The 20,167-nt window shown below is 40.5% G+C and overlaps 1 protein-coding gene across 28 annotated transcripts in view; it reads left to right on the top strand.

Annotated features, from left to right (window-relative positions):
- ARPP21 (cAMP regulated phosphoprotein 21) overlaps positions 1–20,167 on the top strand; it is a 204,821-nt gene that overhangs the window by 154,965 nt on the left and 29,689 nt on the right. For all 28 annotated transcript variants that reach the window (XM_030009080.2, XM_030009074.2, XM_030009104.2 and 25 more), the window contains 2 exons: positions 2,439–2,702; positions 10,423–10,549. In XM_030009080.2, coding sequence (XP_029864940.1) covers positions 2,439–2,702; positions 10,423–10,549 — 391 coding nt within the window. The remainder of the gene's footprint in view (positions 1–2,438; positions 2,703–10,422; positions 10,550–20,167) is intronic.

Below are 20,167 nucleotides of genomic sequence, written 5' to 3'. Positions count from 1 at the left end.
CTAAAGATTTTTATTTTTTTTTCTTTCCTTGAAGTTGAAGTTGGGGGTGTGAGCATGAGTATGCCCGAGAGCCTCTGGGGAGCACTGCGAGGGGTGTCCCATGTGAAAGCCCCTTCTAAATCTCCATTTGCCTTAACGCTTTTGGTACTGACAAGCATTTTGTAAGAGCATTCCCACTGATTCTGGTTATCTAACCTGGAGGATGATGTTAGGAGCAGGGCTCTCTACCTGGTTAGCAGAGCCTCCAGAAAAATGTTTTGTTGTGCCTGTGATAGGACCTTTTGTCTCCCTACTCTATGTCAAGGGAGCTTAAATTGCTAACTTAGGCATTTGTGATTTGGGTTATCCCCCTTTTATGTCCACAAAGACTGAAGAAGAGACCTCTAGAAATCATTATTTTTTATTTTATATTATTTTATCAGTATAATAAATCCACTGCCTGGATTTATTCCCTGATGATACCAGAGCACTTGGAAAACAGAGTAGCAGTGAACCAGCTGCAGAAGGTGTGGTACGCTATGCATCATTGCAGAGCATCGATGGACATCTATAATAAAAATAAATAGAGTGCTCTTCCAGAGTCTGAGTCTGGCTTGGTGCTTCCAGGGCTAAGATTATATTGTTGTAAAATGAAGCTGACATTTTAAGAAGCACTACAAGATTTTTTTCTGTTATTTTTCTCTATTGCTCTGGTAATCTTGTTTATGACTGATTTTTTTTCCCAAGGTAGAGATGTTGCGTAGTTATAGTAAGAGATGGAAACAAAGCTGAATGGATCCTTGCAGCTAAAATAATGTTATTAATGCCTGGTAGATCAGCAGTACCATTCAAAGGACAATTAAAAATGTTCCATGCTGAACAGAAGTTGCATATCTCTGTGCTAATTCCCTTGAAAAGTGTCTTGCAGGCATCTCAGGTTGTTCTACTGATAGTCATAGGGAGGCTGATGTTTTTAGTGGCTAATTTAATAGTGAAACTTCACCTAAATTAATGTCTTCAATGTACATTACATTATACACACAATGTGTGACTTATAGGGTTTTGAAGCTCTTGGTCTCTGTTGTGCAAATCCAGAGGCATTCCAGGCTCAGTGAAGTTTCTCGTAGAATCTGTTTGCAGTCATTCGCCATCCAGGTAATGAATATCCTAGCTTTTTAAAGAAACAACTTCAGACAGACAACTTATGTGCCTGAATGTGGATGTGGGATGATGGTAAAGTTAATAGCATTACTTTCTTACACCGCCTGAAGATCTTCCAGGAGTGTTTAAAATGTTGGCCCATGGTATCTGCTCTCAGAGTGGGAGGGTGAGTCTCTGTGCAGTCTCTGGCAGTGCTTTCTATAAACAAACTTTCTTTTTTTTTTTCTATTTTGAAGTTTCCTGCCAGTAAATACATTGTGCAGGATGGTTTTGGAGAATGAACACCACAGGGATGCAAACAAAATCGAAGAGGCTTTTTTTTAAAAATAGCATGGATGTTCTAAGTGAAAAGAATTTTTATAGTGCTTATTCTCTATCCATGAGGGGGTATAAGGAAGGGACCATAATCTGCATATTAGCACATGATGGAGTTTTATGCTGGATTTATTGCCGTATGGAGTATGTTTTCATGTTGAGTATTTAAAAGTCTTATGATACAGGCACAAATGAAGATGCATAGAACCACATTTGTAAATCTTCGACCGTAACAGAATAAACTTGAGAGCATTGATTAGTATGGATCTTTTTGCAAGACTGAACAGATACTGTCTAGAATCCTTGTATCCTTACCAGCATGTAATGAGACTTAGGTCCATTGACTTTATTTGGTACATTCTTCCTACCATAGATTTATTTTTTTCCCCTCCAGTCAAATAAAGTACTTGTTTCTTTCCAACACTGGATAAAAAGCCTTGAAATAGCAACTGAAGGCTTAGCTTTTTTTGCCTTCTCTACAACCTTGGATTTTCAAAACAGTCCAAAAAGGAAAAGGTCTGCACCTGAATCCTACTGAATTTCTCTTGGGATCATTTTGAAACACAGGTGAAATTACCAGCTTGTGTTTGGCCGAGGAATTCTGGGGTGGGGGGGGAAGAGGTACTCATAACATTATTTTCATGCCCTTTATATTTAAAATGTCTTATTTTGAACACTGTAAAGTTCACTTGTCATTTTGGAATAAAGGGGGGGGTGGGCAGGGTAGAAGCCAAAATCATTGGCTTTTCTGCAAAGCGATGCCATTCACCTTGCAGTCTGGAAGTCTTTGTCAAAGCATTTATAGTGATTTTCATTTTAATTGCCTCAATTTTTGTAGATATCTGTGCAAAGTTTGGCACGTATTTGAGCTGAATGATTCCTTTCCCCCTCATGCTCCATTTGAACCTTTTTTGTTTTGCTAATTTGTGTTTCTACCGCAGACATCATGTCTATATCATTTTCTACTGCCTTTTGCCCCGCAGCGAGATGACATCACAACACAGTTTAACCAGATGAGCTTAAGTCGTCAATCATCGGGAGACAACCCCGAATCACCTTCTGGTCCTGTCTACCCATCGCCTATCTTGCAGCAGCCTGCCCAGCAGACGGGTTACATTATGGCTTCCCCAAGTCAGCAGCTTCCCCCAGGAGGCTTTACAGGTTCAGGTCCACCAGTATCCCAGCAAGTGCTGCAGCCACCACCACCGCCCCAGGGCTTTGTGCAACAGCCACCGCCACCTGCTCAGGTAGGCAAAACCTTTGTTACCGGTTTGGCATGGTGCTCATTATACCATCAGAAAGAGAATATAAACAAATGATCCAGATTCTAGATATTTTATTTTTTTTTCCCCGCCCTAGTAAAAGCTAAGCAGATTTTTAGGCAGCAGGAAACTTGCAAGGCCTCTATCATTTCCTGGGTTTCAGCAATTCCTTCCCTATCCTCAAACCATTTTCTGAACATATGTTCATACTCCAGGACACATCTGCACATAACTATGAAGGAGGAGGGTGACTAAATATCCGTAGTCCTTTTTCCCTGTATATATACCAAAAGAGCAACATGCACATCAGCCCAGGTAGTCATTAATCATATTTAATTGACTCGAACATGTGAGAAGTCACAGATCAGTAATTTTAACTGTCTTCCTGAAGACTGATTATGTTTTACTGTTCACTACCAAACATCTCTACTTGTCTCCTGGGTACCTTTACAGAATATTGAAAGTGATTACTGTCAAGAAGTAAAATGCACAGATGACTTTCTGGCCCATTTTCAAGGCATACACTTTAAAAAGCCGAATTTCGTTATCCAATTATAGATAACTTCATTTAAACTCTACTTTAAAATGGTATTAATAGTACTTCTCCTGTTTTCATTTTATCCTTTGGAAGAAAATACATACAAAATAACATAAAAGAACTTCACTGTTTCTTTTAACCTAAAAGTAGTATAAACCTTACTGGTTTTTTTGTTTGCCACTTCTTACTGAAAATTTCCAGTTGCGTTTGTTAATGGGGTTCTTTATTGCCACAGTAATGAAGAATTTATACTGTTATGATGTTTTAAGTGGGCCAGAGATCTAGTTAATTAGATCACTAATTAACAATAAAAGAAATCCGAAGACTACTGGATGCTCACATCCCATAGAGGACTGTGACATCCGTAGTTTCTGTAGTGAGAAACTATGCAGCCATTTTTTCTGAGAGAAAAGGCTTGCAAAAAATAGGTTTTAAGGAGCTGAAGTTCAATATAATGTGATTTTTTTTGTAAATTGAAAATATTCCTAGAAAAAGATTTCACTGTTTGCCAAATGTAGCTTTTAAAAAAAAAAAAGGGAGGAAAAAAGGACCAGAAGAGCAGAATCCCCTGATGAGTCCGTCTCCCCATCTAGATTGTCTCCTAAGCAAGTAAGTAGAGGCTGGCCAGGCTTCTCTCCTCATGTACAACCCCCCGGTGCCCTCAATGTTTTCAAGCACCATTTAATCAAACCTCATGACACTTCCAGTGAACCAGATAAATGCGAGCACCTCCATTTTACAAGCTGTCACCGAAGCAATGCATTTCCCAGCCCTCCCGTCCGGGGTTTGCTGAGGAAGCTAAGGGGGCTGCAGCATCATGCTGCCTGCTGTGGTGGGGGACCCCACGCTGCCTCTTCTCCCCCACTTCGGGTGAGCCCAGTATTGCAGCCCACCCTGGGCTCTCTGCTAGACCCCCGCCTCGGTTGACTTTGTAGAGGCTGGTTCTGTGGGTTTGCCCGCAGCTCTGGCGAACGTGTGGCTGAGCCTTCATCGCCTGGGGCGGGAGCGTTGGATTTCACCCTTCTGTGTGGCAGCAGGGTGCAGGGTTTTCACTCCGTCTGGCATACAGTGTTGTCTTGTGCAGCTGTTTTCCCTCATTGATACTTGCTCTGGTGCTACTGGAGAGGCGGATTAGCTTCTTCAGAGGACAAGTGATGTGGAGGTGCCTTTTCATATATAGGTTGCTATGGGACCAATACCATACTGGTGTGTCTAATGGCTGCTGTGTCTCTGTCCGTAGCCCAAATACGGGACGTACAGGCGCTTTCTTTCTATGTTGTAACAAAGTGGAAAGTTGCCGAGGGCAGAACAATATCTTTCGGGTTTGCAGCAACTTCAGTTATTTCGTTGGGGAATGGTTTGTCCTTGGGGAGTGTAGAAAGGTGAGAAATTCAGCACTGTCAGCTTCCTCTGCATCCGCTGCACCGCGCACACCATTCGTCTCCAGCTTGTCGCTATTCCAAAAAAATCTGTGTCAGATACCTGTGTGGAAGAGGGTGCGGGGGTATCAGTCCCTGCTGCTCACGTGAAAGCGCAGTGGCCTTGGTCTGCAGGGAGGGAGAGGAGGCAGCAGCTCTCTGCATCCACATATGCAGATGGGAACTTCTGATTGACATTTCAAGTTTGAATTCATTCTCTTCAGCCCCAGAGCGTGGTACGGTGGTTTGGATACTACTTGTAGCACATGTATGGCAAATAGGGGATCCCTCTTATAAAAAGGTGAGCGAAGCCTTGGGAAATAGTAGTTCCACTGTAGTTCCTAACAGATCAGCTTTCTGTGCAGGGCAGCTAGACCCTGACTCCCTGTTCTGCCCATGGAAAAACTTCACTGTGGCTATTGGCAATCTTATTGAATTGAATACAGATCAATTGAATCACCTCTTACTCTTTTGGACTTAGATGCAATAGTAATGCCGCTCTCAGATGCCAAAGCAGGTGGTCTGAGGCAGGCTTAAAAAAAAAAAAAAAGAGCAATAAAGACAGTAATGCATGCAAAACATTATGTGATGCATTAATCAACACAATCAATGTAAAAGCACTTTTATATCTTAAATGTTGCTATTGAATTTCTACCAGTAAAAAAGAGGCTTGACTCTAATGGCTAATTAGTTCCTGTAAATGCACTGCTGATAGGTTCCTACTAGGTTGGCTGCGGTGCCCTGTATACTGTTGGAAAATAGCAGTGAAAACATGGGTGGAGGTCCTGTGAGTATGATCATTTCCTTTGGGAGCTGCAAGGAGGAGAAAGAAATGCTCACCAAGCCTACAAACCCAATGGTACTGCATTTAAATTATTAGCTTTTGTATTAAAGTTCAATTAAATGTGGCTCTACAGCTGCTCTCCAAGAGTCTCTCTCCTAGTCTGTATCAAAGCAGAAGCAGACTGAGTTTGAAATGACATGCCTAAGAAGTGGTGAGAGGACCTCTTACGTTTCTTCTGCTGGCTTCTTTTATCACAGCTATTCCCCAGCTTGACAACAGAGTTATGATTTAATAACCTGAAAATAATGATCCGTCTTTGTTCAGCCAATTGGAAAAAAAAAAAATAAACCAAAAACCCAACCATTGGTCTGGGTTTCCTGAAAGGGACTTTTTAGCAGCAAATGCCTGTTTGCTTTCTGTATCACAAATAGCGAACGCACATCTTGACTTTCTCTATTTCCTTCTATTTTCAATTTTCTTCTCTTTCCAATGGTTCTTCTGTAGCACTTATGGGCCCAGGCACTTCAACAAGGGTCCACATTCAGTTTTTGCAACACTCTCTCAATGGTGCTTGTCATTGTTCTGCCTCTGCAAATGAAGAAATGGGAAAACTGCAAGTCCTATGCCAATGGGAAAGGATATCCTCCCTTAAAAGTTGTTTTCACCTCTGACTCATTCTTTCTGGAGGGTATACTGGCAAAATTATGTCCAAAAATGAGATGGCATGAATTCTTGGAGAGGCTTGGAGAAGTAATACAGATGTTAAGGGATTTTTCACCTGAATTAATTTTGTGTCATCATTAATTTTAGACGTCTCTTTGCAGAAGCCCCCTCTTAGAGAGACCATAGCTACCCTAAGACAAAATTTTTATTCATAGCATGTGTCCTCTAGGAAACTTGCTATGAAGAAGGTTGGGGAGTGGATCTTTCCTTGATGATCTCAGATTATATTTGAGGACATCCTACAGTTGTTGTACACAAGCCATTATTTTTTGTTACTGTTATTATAACTATTGGGAGAGGGAAGAGAAAACTCCTTGAAGAACGACTGATCCCAGCCAGTTAGATATTGGGAAGAAATGGTACTTTCATGTGTCCATGCATCACTCTGGTTTCTGTTGTCTTCACTCCCATTTATGCAACTGTAGCTGCCATTAGCAGTAGTGTCAGCATCGGTTATCATCTGGATGAAGGTGTTAATCCAAAGCTAACTGGATATCAGCAATGTTAAGAGAAGGTAGAATACCTATCTGATGGCAGAATCAAGCTGTAAGTCAGTAGGGAGATAGTTTAGGAAAGTAAAATCAGCCTGAGAGATGTGTGGAATCTTATTCCTACCATGAGGAAGAAAAACCATACCTGTGAATGTAAGGGATGCTGCTAGAGAGCAGTCCAAGGGAGACCCAGCCTGGTAATGGGCTTCACAATGTCTGTGGACAGAACAAAGCTGAAAGGCAATGCTGTGTTGAGTCTCTGCCCATCGTCTAGAGACAAAGCACATTAGGAGGAGGAAAAAGTAATGCCTGTTTGTGCCGTTTCATGAGCGTCTCTGAAGCAACGTGCCCAGTCCCCTTGCAGTTTAAGTTAAATAAAGAAAATGCTGTACATGAGAGAAAAAATGCATTGGAATGGTCAGCCTACAAACAAGGAAGGTATTCACCTTCAAAATAAGAATATCCACGGGGGTAAGGATCATCTGTCAACTATTTCCATGGTAATTATTAAAGAGGGGGCATTTTTCGCAGTGCCAAGGATTAAGATCAAGAAACTATGCTTTTAGACTAAAGAAGGCAGCATTTATTTAGGTTATGGTCTTAGAGGAGCATTTTTTAAATTTTGGGGTTTGGGGGTTTTGGGGGTTTTTTGGTTTTTGTTTTTTTTTTTTTAGAATAACCATATAGCTGTGTTGGCATGCTTGTTAGTGCAGTGGAAGCTTCCTGGTTTTGTAAATGAAATATGTCATACAAGCAAAAGGTCCAAGGTTAGATTGTGCATTCACATGGGAAAGCAATTCAAGTATAATTTGGCATATCGGTAGGCTGCTACAGAAATGTAATGTTTTTTGTTGAAGAGCACATAAGCAAAAGTATTAGTAACACTGATGTAATGAGAAACTAAAAAATTCAAGAGGGTCAGGGTAGACGATGTAAGTGATACTTGTTATCTCTGATCCCTCTAATTCCACTGTTCACTGAAGTAATATCAGAAAGGACAAATAACATATTTCAACTACTGATGCAGAGATATACTCAAGATAAATGAAAATAGATCCTTCCAAACCCCTCAACCACGAAAGACATATTTTATCCATGTCTATATTTTACACCAAGCCTTTCTTTTAATGTCTGATCTCTTAAAAAAAAAAAAACCAAACCAACAAAAAAACTCCACCAAAACCCAAACCTCTTCTTTGCAGTCATGTGTACATGATTACTGGCAAATTCATCCATTAATCTTTCTAAGTGAAATGATTTTTTTTTTTCCCCAATACTCCTACTACTAACATTTTTCAGGCTGATAGATTGCACTCTTATAAGCTTCTAAATGGGGTATATAACAAATGTATTCCAATGAACTGAGAAAATGAGAGAAAGGGAGAAAAAACCCTTTGACTAACTCTGAGGTGTTATCTGTATAGTAAAAATAAATACATGGTTCCAAATTACTCTGAATGCTTCAGTGTACGTATATGTTTTTGTGCTAAGCATGTTCAACTATAAACCTCACTTCAAAACCTATATTCTTTAGGGTATGTTTTAAAGTTAATACCTACAGAATCTTTCCACAAGAGATAATTCACATTGTTCTCATATGCTCGTGTATTTTCAAATATCTAGGGCCTTGTCTGCACAAGGAAAATGAGGAAGTTGAGGGTAAATCAAATAAATTTAAATCCTTTAAGTGAGATTAAGCTGCTGCCAGGAGAACCGAGAGTATTTCCCCAGGGATTTAATATTCTTTAATTTGTAGAATATGGTAATAGAAAATAAAGAATATTTGAGAGGATGTCTACTCTGTTCCCCTGCTCCAAGGCAGGATTAACTATTTGCATTGACTTTACTTAGACTGAGTCTACTCCGTCCTTTCAAGTCTCCTATTGCAGAGTCTTGCTGAGAACAATCAGTTTTCCACACGATGAGTTTATCACACTAAACTTGCCTGATCCACAGCTTAGAATGCTACGATATTTAAAGAATGATTTTGCATCTTAAATGCCTGGGTCAACTTTCCTATACCTTGTGGCTTTTCTTTGCAGAGAAACAAATTCATCACGGTTTTGTCCATTTTACAAAGGCATTCTGCTTTTGTGATTTTAGTCTCTGAAAAACAAATGACTTGAGGGCAGACCGTAGCCATTAGGTGTCACTTGGTATTGTCTGGAGGGAGGATAGCTTACAACATTTTCTAATTGAAACCTTCTTGTTTCTCTGCTATTTCCATTGATTGACGAGAAGATGAATAGACTTGAAGAATGAATGTGTATTCAGCTGCTTGATTGACAGGTGATATTGACTGTCAGTCAGTCTGGGGGTTTCACTTCACCAATACCACCAAGTCCAGCTTTGTTGATCCTGATACTTTTCCCACCAGTTACCTATTCAGTAGTCTTCTACTTGCCCAATTAGCTGTCCATACCCTCTTCTTGCCTAGTCTTTTGTGTCTATGCCTGTTCTTTCTCATCTGACATCATCTCTAGGTAAATTTCTGATCTCTCTTATGATGTCCTAGCAGTATACAAAAGGATGCAGTTACCTTTGCTCTGCTAATACTTTATGGGTGATCAAGTTGAATAAGCTGTTCCAGGAACATTTCCTCCATTCAAATAAAAGTGGCAAAAATAGTTCTTATTTTTGTATGAAAAAAACCAAAAGCATTAGGTATAACTCTGTGTATATGTCTGAGTAGGATAAATGCTACGCACAAAGGGAAAAAAAAAAGTATGATTTATAAAGAAATGCTGACAGATGTGGCAGAAGTCACAAGAGATGCAACATTCTCACAAGCTGGTGTCCTTCTGTAGTTTGTTGATACCATACACTGCCAAACTCTGTCAGGTACCTACAGCATCCACTGCAGCTGAAAATGAAAAATTTTGAGTGCTTTGAACTTGCTACGGGTCAGTTGAAAACTGTTTAGCTCAAATGTCTCAGTAATGGTGGTATAGCATGTATGGGAAAAATCTTTAGCTCCAGTCACCCTCAAACTTCCATGTTCACCTGCGTGATAAGGTGATGTAGTACATGTTGCTCTGTAATGACAATAATAATAGAAAAAAGAAGCCCACCTAGCAGAACTTGCTGACTCAGTGCCTACCCTCAGCTCCTGCAAGAAAACAACTATGATTGTTTTTTGAACTGTAGTTGTGTTCACACCAAGTGCGAGAGAGGCTTTACATGAAAACGTTCATGTAAGGAAGGTTGTAGCAGTTAAACAAAAGCGTGAAATTAATAATAGTTTCTTAAAAGTGTTAAGGGCACGCGCACTCCATCTTTCCCTCTATCTTGCTCCTATATATTTTTACTCCAGGCCATTCTTTGCTTCGAATTGACCATTTTCTCCAGAGTTCACTAATGGTTCAACATTCTGTCTATATGTATTATGTTGATATGGAAGGTGGTGTTTGCATCCATTTTTCTGCAGCATTTCATATTTTACTGTGATTTCTTTGGTATATGCATGTAGCTTTTTATGCACCCTGTGTGTTTTTGTCTCTTTAATTTAAAATTATTCTTCTTCTGTTTCCTAAAGTATCTGAGAAGAAATGTGGGCACTGATAGCCCTTTTCCTAGCAAAGCTGAAAGCAAGCAGCAGTTCTTGAAGAGACATAATGCAAACCTCTCCCCTTGATTACTGTTACCACTAACATGCTTGACTTGAACTCTTGCTCCCCTTCCAGTTTTGTTTTATTTCGTGAATCTTTGAGCTTTGGAGTCCATAGTTAGCTGCTGTTCTCTTTCTTTGCAGATGCCAGTGTATTATTACCCATCTGGTCAGTACCCTACCTCAACAACTCAGCAGTACAGACCCATTGCCTCAGTTCAGTACAATGCACAGCGGAGTCAACAGATCCCACAGACTGCACAGCAAGCAGGTATTTACGTCTGTTACTCGTTTCTTCAGCTGCTTGCAGTGACTTTCACCAATAGGTGAAACCTATTGGTTGTGTTTTAATTTTGAATTTGAACAGCAAAGGAGAAAGCTGGTTGCTGTTCTGTTTGAAAATATGGTGAAAATTACAAATCGAGAAACACTTTGCTTGGAGATACCGAGCAATGGAAGAGCGGAGGTTGCGTTCTCCGCCACTGCTGTTCTGCATGCAGTGCCATGTCCTCAGTGTCCGTGCTCCACGTGACAGGACACAGAGAGATCCAGAAGAGAACTGGTGTGAGCAGTCACATTGCTCGTTCAGGCCAACTGTTGCAGTTTGTCCTTCATCATGCAAACTCCCCAAATGTTTCTAAGACTCTACAAGGTGGATAGATTTGCAGTAACGCAGAAAGGGCTGGTCGTGCTCCACTACCTTCTGCTCTCCCTGAGCCCGAGGAGCGGTGAGGTGGTCCGTGTGGTTGGTGCCCATCGGCACCAGCTCCCTGCAGCGATGTGCGGCTGGAAGGGGGGCCGTTACACTGTAAGAGAGTGAGTAGCAGGTCTCACAGTGAACCGGTCTCTTTTCCTGCTGTGTCATGCCACTCCTGATGACACCAGAGTAAGAGGGACGTAGGCAGAATTGGGCTGGTACGTGTCAGGGGAGGGCAGGTGTGGTGCTTGTGAAGGGGTCCTCGCATTTCAAGGGAATAAACGGTTCTTCTGAGTTTGGAGATTTTTTTATTAAGTTGTTGATTGTCTGTTTCTTTAATGCACATCTCCCCTCGTAGGGTGTCTCAAAGAGTAACTCCAAGGTATATGTTGTTTCCCAGTAGGGCTTGCAATTACAGACATGCCAGGTAGGACAAAGCATTCATTGTTCTGTCTGGGTTTGGCAGAAACCCTTCTGAATAGCAAAGCAGGTTGCCTGCAAAGACATAGATACAGAAGTTTTTTAAGATGCAAGTCAAGAGCCCAGATATGAGATGTGAACAAGATTTATGGGGTCATCCAACCCATCAACCTGTCTCTGTAATGTGACTGCTGGCAATTTTGTTCACGCTGTCTCAGGCGCTCAGGGAAACAAAGACACAGCAAACACAGCTATAACTAAGCAATTCGTTACCTTTTTTTTTTTTTTTTTAAGCTGTTCTGTGTTCTAATAAAATTGGTGGCATTTTGGTCATTGTCAGTGGTGGCTAACTGTGTCTGCTTTCATACCTTCATAATTATACATTCTTGAGAGAGAGGAGAGTGAAACATTGCACAAAGGTCATCTGTCTCTTCTAGCTTCTCCTGCCTGACAGTCTGGTACCATATTTATTATCTCTATATAGTGGGTCTTTGAACCTAAGTGCAAATCAACTTAGATGACATTATATGGGTCTACTGTGTTGTTATAAAATCATATTTACCAGTTTAATGCTACATCCATAGCATAGTAGAGATTATGGTAAATGAAGTGCACAAGAGATGGTCTGAAGCACTTGAGTGATGTTCTGGAGAAGACCCAGCTATTTGATCTTGAGGAAATCCTGGTTTTAAAGATATATTGTAGCACAGGAGCTGTTATGTCTAAGTACAGACAACGCAGAGATGCAAATGCTAATTTTGTTTCTGTGTTTACTGCATCGTTTTCCTTACATGTTTGGAAAACATGAGTCAAGGAGTTTGTGTAAAATCTCTAGCGTGTCAGTCTTTTCCCACAATTCGCTCTTTCAGCTGCCTGCTCAGTTGGAAACATTATTCTTATCTCTTGTTTAAAAATGAAAACATTGTGACTACAGTTTAGACTCCCTGCTGTGGCAATGATTTGAAGCGTTTAGTTGTTCTCAGATCTTGAGACTTGGCTCAGAACAGATTCCTCAAGCTGGTTCATCCCGTTGGGCTCAGATACATCCTTTCCCATAGCGGTCGTCTGAGTGTGTGATAGGTGTGCCAGGAAGCAGCTTGCAGTTCCCTACAGGTCTTTTCTTGGAGATGGTGTAAGGATCGTTTGAATTTACGTTCTACTGCATCCCTTGGTATTTGGAAAATAACTAGCTTTCCAAAATGTTGCATAATTTTACTAAAATAAAAGAGAAATGAAAGTATAGGAAAACACATTACTTATGCTACAGATTTCTTGAAGGAGGTTCACTCTAAGCACCGAGACACCAAAACCCCAAATGATTCAATGATGGTTTTGGGTGGCTTTGTGCCCAGTGTCACTGCATCTGCTTTCCTTACCATCAGCCTCCCCGCACGCATACATTTTGCTCCTCATGTGCCCTGTGGCTTCAGCCCACCTGCAAAATCCTCATCGCTTTTGGCTCCTCTTTGATGCCCCATAGCTGCTCACTGGGCAGGAGATGGTGTTTTGCCACCACAGCAGATTGACTGGCAGCACCTAAACAGAGCGAATAACTGCTTGCTCATACTGCAGCCTTTCGACAGGAGGGCAAGGGAGCTGGGGCGTCCCTCTGCTCTTTCAAGCCACAGATTTTTATGAAACTTTAGAAATGTCGTATCTTTGCAGCTTTCATCTCTCTGTCGAACGTGATAGAAATTAGACGATGAACTCAAAACGTTCCTCTGAGGGTTATTTGAGGAAAACTGGCAGAGTAATCACACTCATTTTTCCTTCAGAAACCAGTTTTAAAAAAACAAACCACACAACCACCAAAAAACCTTTTAAATCTTCCTAGAAACTTGTACATGACTGGAAAATAGCAATCAACGAGCGAGTGTTTCAGACCATGGTTTCCCTTTCCATGCAGTCTTAGCTTCAGATCAGCATGTGAGCAGGTTGTGCGGGAGCTGGGAATAACTAGGGGCAGGAAAATGAAGATGTGAAGGAGAATAACGCTGGCGAAACAGAACGCAGGTCAGGAATATTGAGGATGGGAAGGGGGGGAGCAGATGGGAAAGAGGCAGATGAAAAGATGATTTCTGAGATGGTTTTCCCAAAGACCTCACAACACTTGCTGCTGCTTCGGAGGGAGGACGGCTGCAGTGCAGGCAGGCCCATGGGAGCCCAGGCTGTCTGCCTGTACCTGCCAGCTGGCTCGTATGGCAGCGTGAACAGGGAGGCAGCCTCAGCCTGACAACTCAGAAAATCTTTTATTAAAATAAAGAAGTTTGTCTGCTTGGAGGAGCTTTTGGAAGCTTTTGAGGCAGCACCAAGGAGTTCAGATCTTACATTCCCCATTTTGGGCTGCAGAGGTCAAAGTTTGATCTAATGCCAGCAATTTGTTTTCATTTTTCTTAGAAAAGGTCTCGTCAGGAGCAGAGCGATATTGATGACTTTTTCAGCAAACAGCTAAAGTAAAATGTCAGCACAACATCTGTGGTGGCTAAGGGAGCCTGTACTCTCTCGTGGCTCTGGAAGGAGAGCAATATTAAGTTAAAATGGCTCCAGGGTAGAAAAAAAGATGAGCTCACCTAAAATTAGATTAGAGCTCTGGCAGCAATAAATCATTTGGAGAGAAGGATGAGAACTTTTTTGTGCGTTTATTTAGATTTTTATTTATATTTTTTTCCTTAAGTGCTGGCTTGTATGGGAACATAAGTGACCCATTTCTGTCAGAAGCTTGGTACAAAGAGCGTTGTCCGTGAAGATTTTGTAAAATCCTCTGCCATTTGAATTACGTGTACTTCTGTTCAAGCCAAAATGTGGTATGTGACGGCATGGTAGCATGGTCTGTAAACAGAAATACTTTTATTTCACTCAGATACATACCATCGTTGCTCTTCTTCATTATGCTTCTTCTGCACCATGCTTGTGTCCAGTCCTGCGCAGTGCAGAGTTTTTCAAAGTGTTGCCAATGAGTGGGGCCAGGGTCAAGGCGGTGTCTGTCACACCGTGACATGCGTGTGACATCATAGGTGGATTCTTAGGGTGCGTTCAGGCAGCTGTTCTCAAAACCAGTATGCTCATTTTTCAAACTCTTTGGGTAGGTTGCTATTACTCATTTCTGCACTCTATAACAGATGATACTTAAGATACTGTGAAATGCCCAGTTCTGTAACCACACAGAAGAAAATATTATTTCTGTGTTCTCATCTAGCAGTACTCTATAAATTGCACGTCTAGCATCATCAGTATTTCATTCTTCAGTAATTCTCTCTATATTGATAGTTTTGAAGGCTTTCAATCCTAATTATTGTGATTGAATAGAAAAATAGAGATATATTGATGATAAATCAGTAACGATTTGTATTTTATCATGACAGAAGAAATCAACAATGTGTTATTTTATATCTGTGTCTCTGTATTTTCTTTCATTATAGTAAGTGCTGTGCACTTTGAGGATTTTTCGTCTTTAGGGTGCTTTATAAGCAAGAGCTGGATAAGTACATGAGTATTACTTTGGGATATGCAACCGTTCTTATTGCTGTTCACAAATGAACAAGCTGCAACAAATAGCATGATTTTTTCCTGCTGGTTCATTGTTGTATGTCTGCCTCATGTGTTCCAGATAATTTCAGAGCGCAACAGAAATTTTATGGATAAAATAATATTTAGATTCTTGTTTGGGCCTAGTTCTAAAAGGCGGTTAGCATGGTTTTTCACACAGTTGTAAGGTAAAAATCTGTGGCATGTGTTTTGCATCACTAATGAAGATCATCTTTTGAGGAGAATACAGCTAAGACCTATAGTATTTGGTTAAAAAAAATCTTCCAGCTAACGGTTTACACTATACTATTTCCAGAGAAAATAAGATGGTATTTGGCATAATTGGATGGTCTGTAATTCCTGCAATTACTGTGATGATTTTAGGATTTCTCGTACATTTGAGAATAAACAAATGTTGCCATTAAAACCCGTTTCAGTGCCCAGATAGCATGAGAAGGCGCAGATTGCATAGGAAATCTCTGCCTTTCCTAAAAGCAGTATAGTTGGTTGTGTACAGTAGGCAAAGGAAGTCGTCGTGTGAAGAAAGTATATATCTGAACGCTGCGTGGATCTAGAATCCTTTCTTAATAAGTATACATGGATCTTCTGTAAACAGCAAATGTTCATCTTGAAGGAAAGGTAATATTTGTGATGGAGTACTGTATTATTAGCCTTTACAGCTTCCAGTAAGGAAAAAGAGGCAATTGTCGCTTTAATGCATCTCTGAAACAAATTTTAAGTGAAGATAACATGTACCTTAACAGACTCCATAAATTTGTTTAGGTAGAATTCAGAGTCAAATTGACAATGAAATACTGAATTTTTGCTTAATTTAATCATTTGGGTGTTGGCATAATTGAAGAGTGTTATCTTCAAGTCTCTTTCATTGTCTTTGTCCCCTGAAAGCATTTGTCACTATAAACTGATACTGAGAGGAAAAAAATGGGGGAAGGGAAATGTGCAGCACTAAAAAAAAATTGATTTGTTATCATGGTCATTAGAGAACCTTATAAAGAAAGATTGCCACTTTCTACCTTCATTAGCAACCTGACAGGAGCTCATGGTCTATGATAGATTTGTTTGCATAATTCCGTCTATAATTTCTGTGCTTATATAAACATAAACAACTTAAATTTTTAAGTATCTAATTATCTGAAGAAACTATTTCTCCAACAGTAATTGCTTACTGCACTATTGAAACAGATTTGTACGGAAGGTGTCCATCTGTGTTTAATGCTATTTTTTTTTCTGCGGATACTGCTGCTCCTGAAAAACACTGCAAGGGTTGTGTGTCTCATTTTTACAGGGGCTTGACAGGAATGGGAGGGACAGAGCCCTACTGTTTTATATACTTAAGTGTAGTGCTATGTTCATTAATGTTGATGTAAGGCTTTGAATTTTAAAAGCATTTTAAGAAATAGTAGGGCCAGATCAAGAAGGAGTTTGCAGCAATTGCAGTAGGAGGACTAAGTTCAAAATCTTGATCTTGAAGTGATCCACATCGATATTATTAGTTTCCTTCCAAGTATTTTATATTTAAGTTGCCCAGAAACTTTAAGCTTTACCTACAAACGCTTCCATTTGGACAGTACTGAGTGTCTCAGACCACGAGAATCTGCAAGGCAGGGCTCAGCGCTCCTCCTGCCAGCTGCCTTAGAGACTTCTGATGGATGTGCCATGGAAGTGCCTGTAGCAAACCTAGAGGACTGCTTGTCAGGCTTGTTCTTCTCCACCCCCCCCCCCCCCCCCCCCCCCCCCAAATCTCATCTGGAGAAGATGGAGGCCTTCTTGGTTTTGGGGTTTTTTTTTTTCATTTGATTTCATAATCTGGTTCTAACTTTAGGCATTCCCATGGTACAAGAAACCCGGATGCCTTGGCCTGAGAGGGTTTCAACCCATGTTGTGCACTGCAGGGGAAATGCTTGCCAGGATCTCTGCTGTTCAGGAACATTCTCCATCTTACTTGCAGTGCGTTCTTTAAAGGTGTGAAGGAACAGAGAATTAAGTGCATGAAAAAGAAGGGCATAAAGCAAGAAACTTGCTTAGTTCTGATTATATATTTTATGTTCTTTTTTTGCAAGTTTAACGTCTTGCTTTTATAGTATTTCGCTATTGTATATGGTGTGTGATTAAGATTAGCTCCAAGACCCATCCACCTCCTCAGTGTTTCCTATTAGCCACCCATAGGGAGTTTCCTACCTAGAGTTTTGCACCCTAGATTTCATTCCCCTACTGCTGGAGGAGGATTCTGTGACTGAATACTGCATTTGATACTTTTCAGAAGCTTGCTGGGAGAGCCAGGACTAGACCTTAACAGTTTTTAAATTTCTAGTCTTAGAAATACTAAATCCTGTTGTCCTTCTGACATTAAGCAATAGTGCTGCACCAGTACTGAACCAGTGTTCAGCTTTACAGAATATCTGTAATTTAAATTAATAGCAGAATTAATACTTTAACACTCACTGCAGCATACTTGATTCTGAAAATTAAAAGGCAATATCACTTTTGTCAAAAAGCTTTGTTCTTCCTCAGATGACTTGTTTAATTATTCAGCATTCACACCAAGAGAGAACAAATATTGAGGGAAGAGAACACTGGTAAGCTCGACAGCCATAAGAGTCTTAAGACAGGCGTTTATTTGTGGTTTTCTTTCAAGGCTTCTCAACTTTTGTTCAACTTCTCTAGCACTAATTAAAATCTAAGCTATTTCTGACAGAGTTCCTAGGGTTTCACACTAAAATGCAGATTTAATTTTTTTTTTTTTTAGAGAATTATTATGTGTTTAATCTCATGTCAGTTAATGTACAGGAGCAAGCAGAGAGAGAAAAGATTTCTAACAGCATTGTGCAGTGGACAGGACATCAAAATAGCCTCTCTAAAAATTGCAGAGGCCACACTAAGATGGAGGGAGTGCTCCAAGGTATTCAACAATGTCTACAAAGAATCTTTGTATTTCTGTCTTTTCTTTGCCAAAAAGAGTCATACATCATCTCTACTGCTACTTCTGTGTTGGATCAATGCACAGCACTCCCACTTCTTGCAATGGAATTTTCCAGCAGTGAATAATTGAGAGGTTTATATTGTAGTCCTTGAGAGCAAAGACAGATTTCATCTTTTCTTTTTTTTATTTTGGTGGTTTTGGTTTTGGTTTTTTTTTTTCCATTTCTGATACCATCCTGCCATTGCTAGAACTGGTGGAGCCCCACCATCGACAGAAATGCTAGAAGGCCTCTCTGGAGGGGTAGAGGCCATCTCTAGCTCTGCTTCAGGCATGCTGCTCACAGTAGGTCTCTAGGCTTTGGGGCTTGGTTTTCTGTAACTTTCCTGCAGATGAAAGCATGCAGTGGGATGGAGAAGTGCAGAAGGGCTTTTGGGTCTAAGCTAGTAATTGAAGAAATACTCAAAATGTACACCAGAGATCCGCGCTGCAGAGCGGGGCGGCGGGGCAGGGGGTTGCCTTACAGTTGCTATTGATTGAGGATTTAAGAATCGAAGCACACTTTGCAGTTGTAAAACTTAATAGAACAGGACACTTATTTAGATTGGGGTGCGGCAGAAGAAATGCATGTGAGTATGAGTTGCCTGGAAGAAGGGCCACAGCGTGTGTTCAGTGTTAGGGCAGAGGAACCCAAGAACGATGTCCCAGTAACTGAAGCACTGTTCTGCTGACCAGCCCTGATATGTAAAAAGGTCCCAGTGCCTTTACCTGAATTTTGTTCAAACTTTATTACAGTCAGTCGCTGTTTGCCTAAACTGTCTGCAAGAACAGCATCCCTCTGCAATTGCAAGGACATTTTTATTTTGACTCAGCAATGTTGGATACATAGAATGTATGCATTTATATAGCAAGTGAGCAATTGTCTTAATTTCTCTTTTGTTTGTTTGCAAGTGAAATAAGGCTGATAGTGTGGGTTTGTGAAGGAGGCAGCCCTTGAGTCTTTTCAAAGAAAAGAGCTGGTTTCTTCAGCAACAGGCAAGGATACCTGATACCTCTCCAAAGAGTTCTTCACCTCCTCCCCAGGTCCTGCTGTCTGTTGCAGCTTGCTCTTTATGCACCAGAGCAGATAGCATTCCTGCAGCATGAGCTAATTGTAATGCGTGATGGCTGGTAGCTGTCATTTGTATTGAACAGAAAATTTAAAAAAATTGAATTTGCTGTGTGAGTGTCTGGTTCTAACAACAGCTTGATTATTTCTGTTATTGCTAGTGATACATAGCCCCTGCTGAGGTTTCACTTCCAGTGGGTATCACTGGCATTTATCATTATGAACGATAAGGATAAACGCAGGTTTTCTTGCTGCAGACTCTGGTGAGGGTTCCTTCATGGCTAATAGGATGTAGATTGAGAAGGGAAAGAGGTGATTCTTTACTCAGCCTTCGCTGCCAGTCTAAAGACCTAGCTGTAAATAGGAGTCATTTTACATTAATTCACTCCAGAACTTCACTTACATTAACTCACTGTTTCTGCTTCTGTTTATGTGCTGGTGGCAAGACATGACTATATCCTCATCAGGAATGTTATTTTCAGGATGGAGAGACAAATAAGCACACTACTCAATACGTTGAACTGAAATTCCTTTTTACACAATGCTTTTTTTTTTTTGAAGTTTGAATCCCTAACCCAACCATACCTGAATAACGGGAAGTTAGATAAGCTTTTACCCCAGTTTATCTGGAAGGAGCTGAGATTAGAAGTGCTTTAACACAGATTTTCCTTCTGTATTTTTATGTATTTAATTTAATTTTTGTTTTCAATGCAGTTCCCAGGATCCTAATGTCTTAGTGATAAACACAGTCTTTTGACTACTGTCATACAAGCACTTAAGAACAAGGAAAGGAAAAGAGGCCAATCTGTGCAATACTGATTTTTGTACCATAATCATACCAAGGAGCTACAGCTAGCCTTGAGAGCCCTCTGTGCTAAGAACTGTATATATAAATGTGAAGAGATTTTCTTTTTCACTCCTGGGACCCAGCATAGAGCTTGCATCCAGCCCTAAAAGAATATTAAGGTAGGCAACATGGTGGCCACCCAATTCAGGGCTGTTGTCCATCTCTAAAAAGTTCCTTAGACAGCTTAGGTAAATCGGAAAAAGAAAGAAAAAGCTTTTACTGTGGCAGCTGTTCATTCATTCACTACCCGTAAAACATTGGGCACCCAAAGTTCCTACTGAGTGCTGAAAACAGTAAGTAGCTTTTGGGATCGTACGTGTGCTTTCCTAAATATTACTGTTTGGAATAATTCAT

The sequence above is a fragment of the Aquila chrysaetos genome, chromosome 3 (genome assembly GCF_900496995.4).
Source record: "Aquila chrysaetos chrysaetos chromosome 3, bAquChr1.4, whole genome shotgun sequence".
NCBI lineage: Eukaryota > Metazoa > Chordata > Aves > Accipitriformes > Accipitridae > Aquila > Aquila chrysaetos.
The sequence above is the reverse complement of the archived record's forward strand: the minus strand, read 5'-3'. Positions and strand labels throughout refer to the sequence as shown.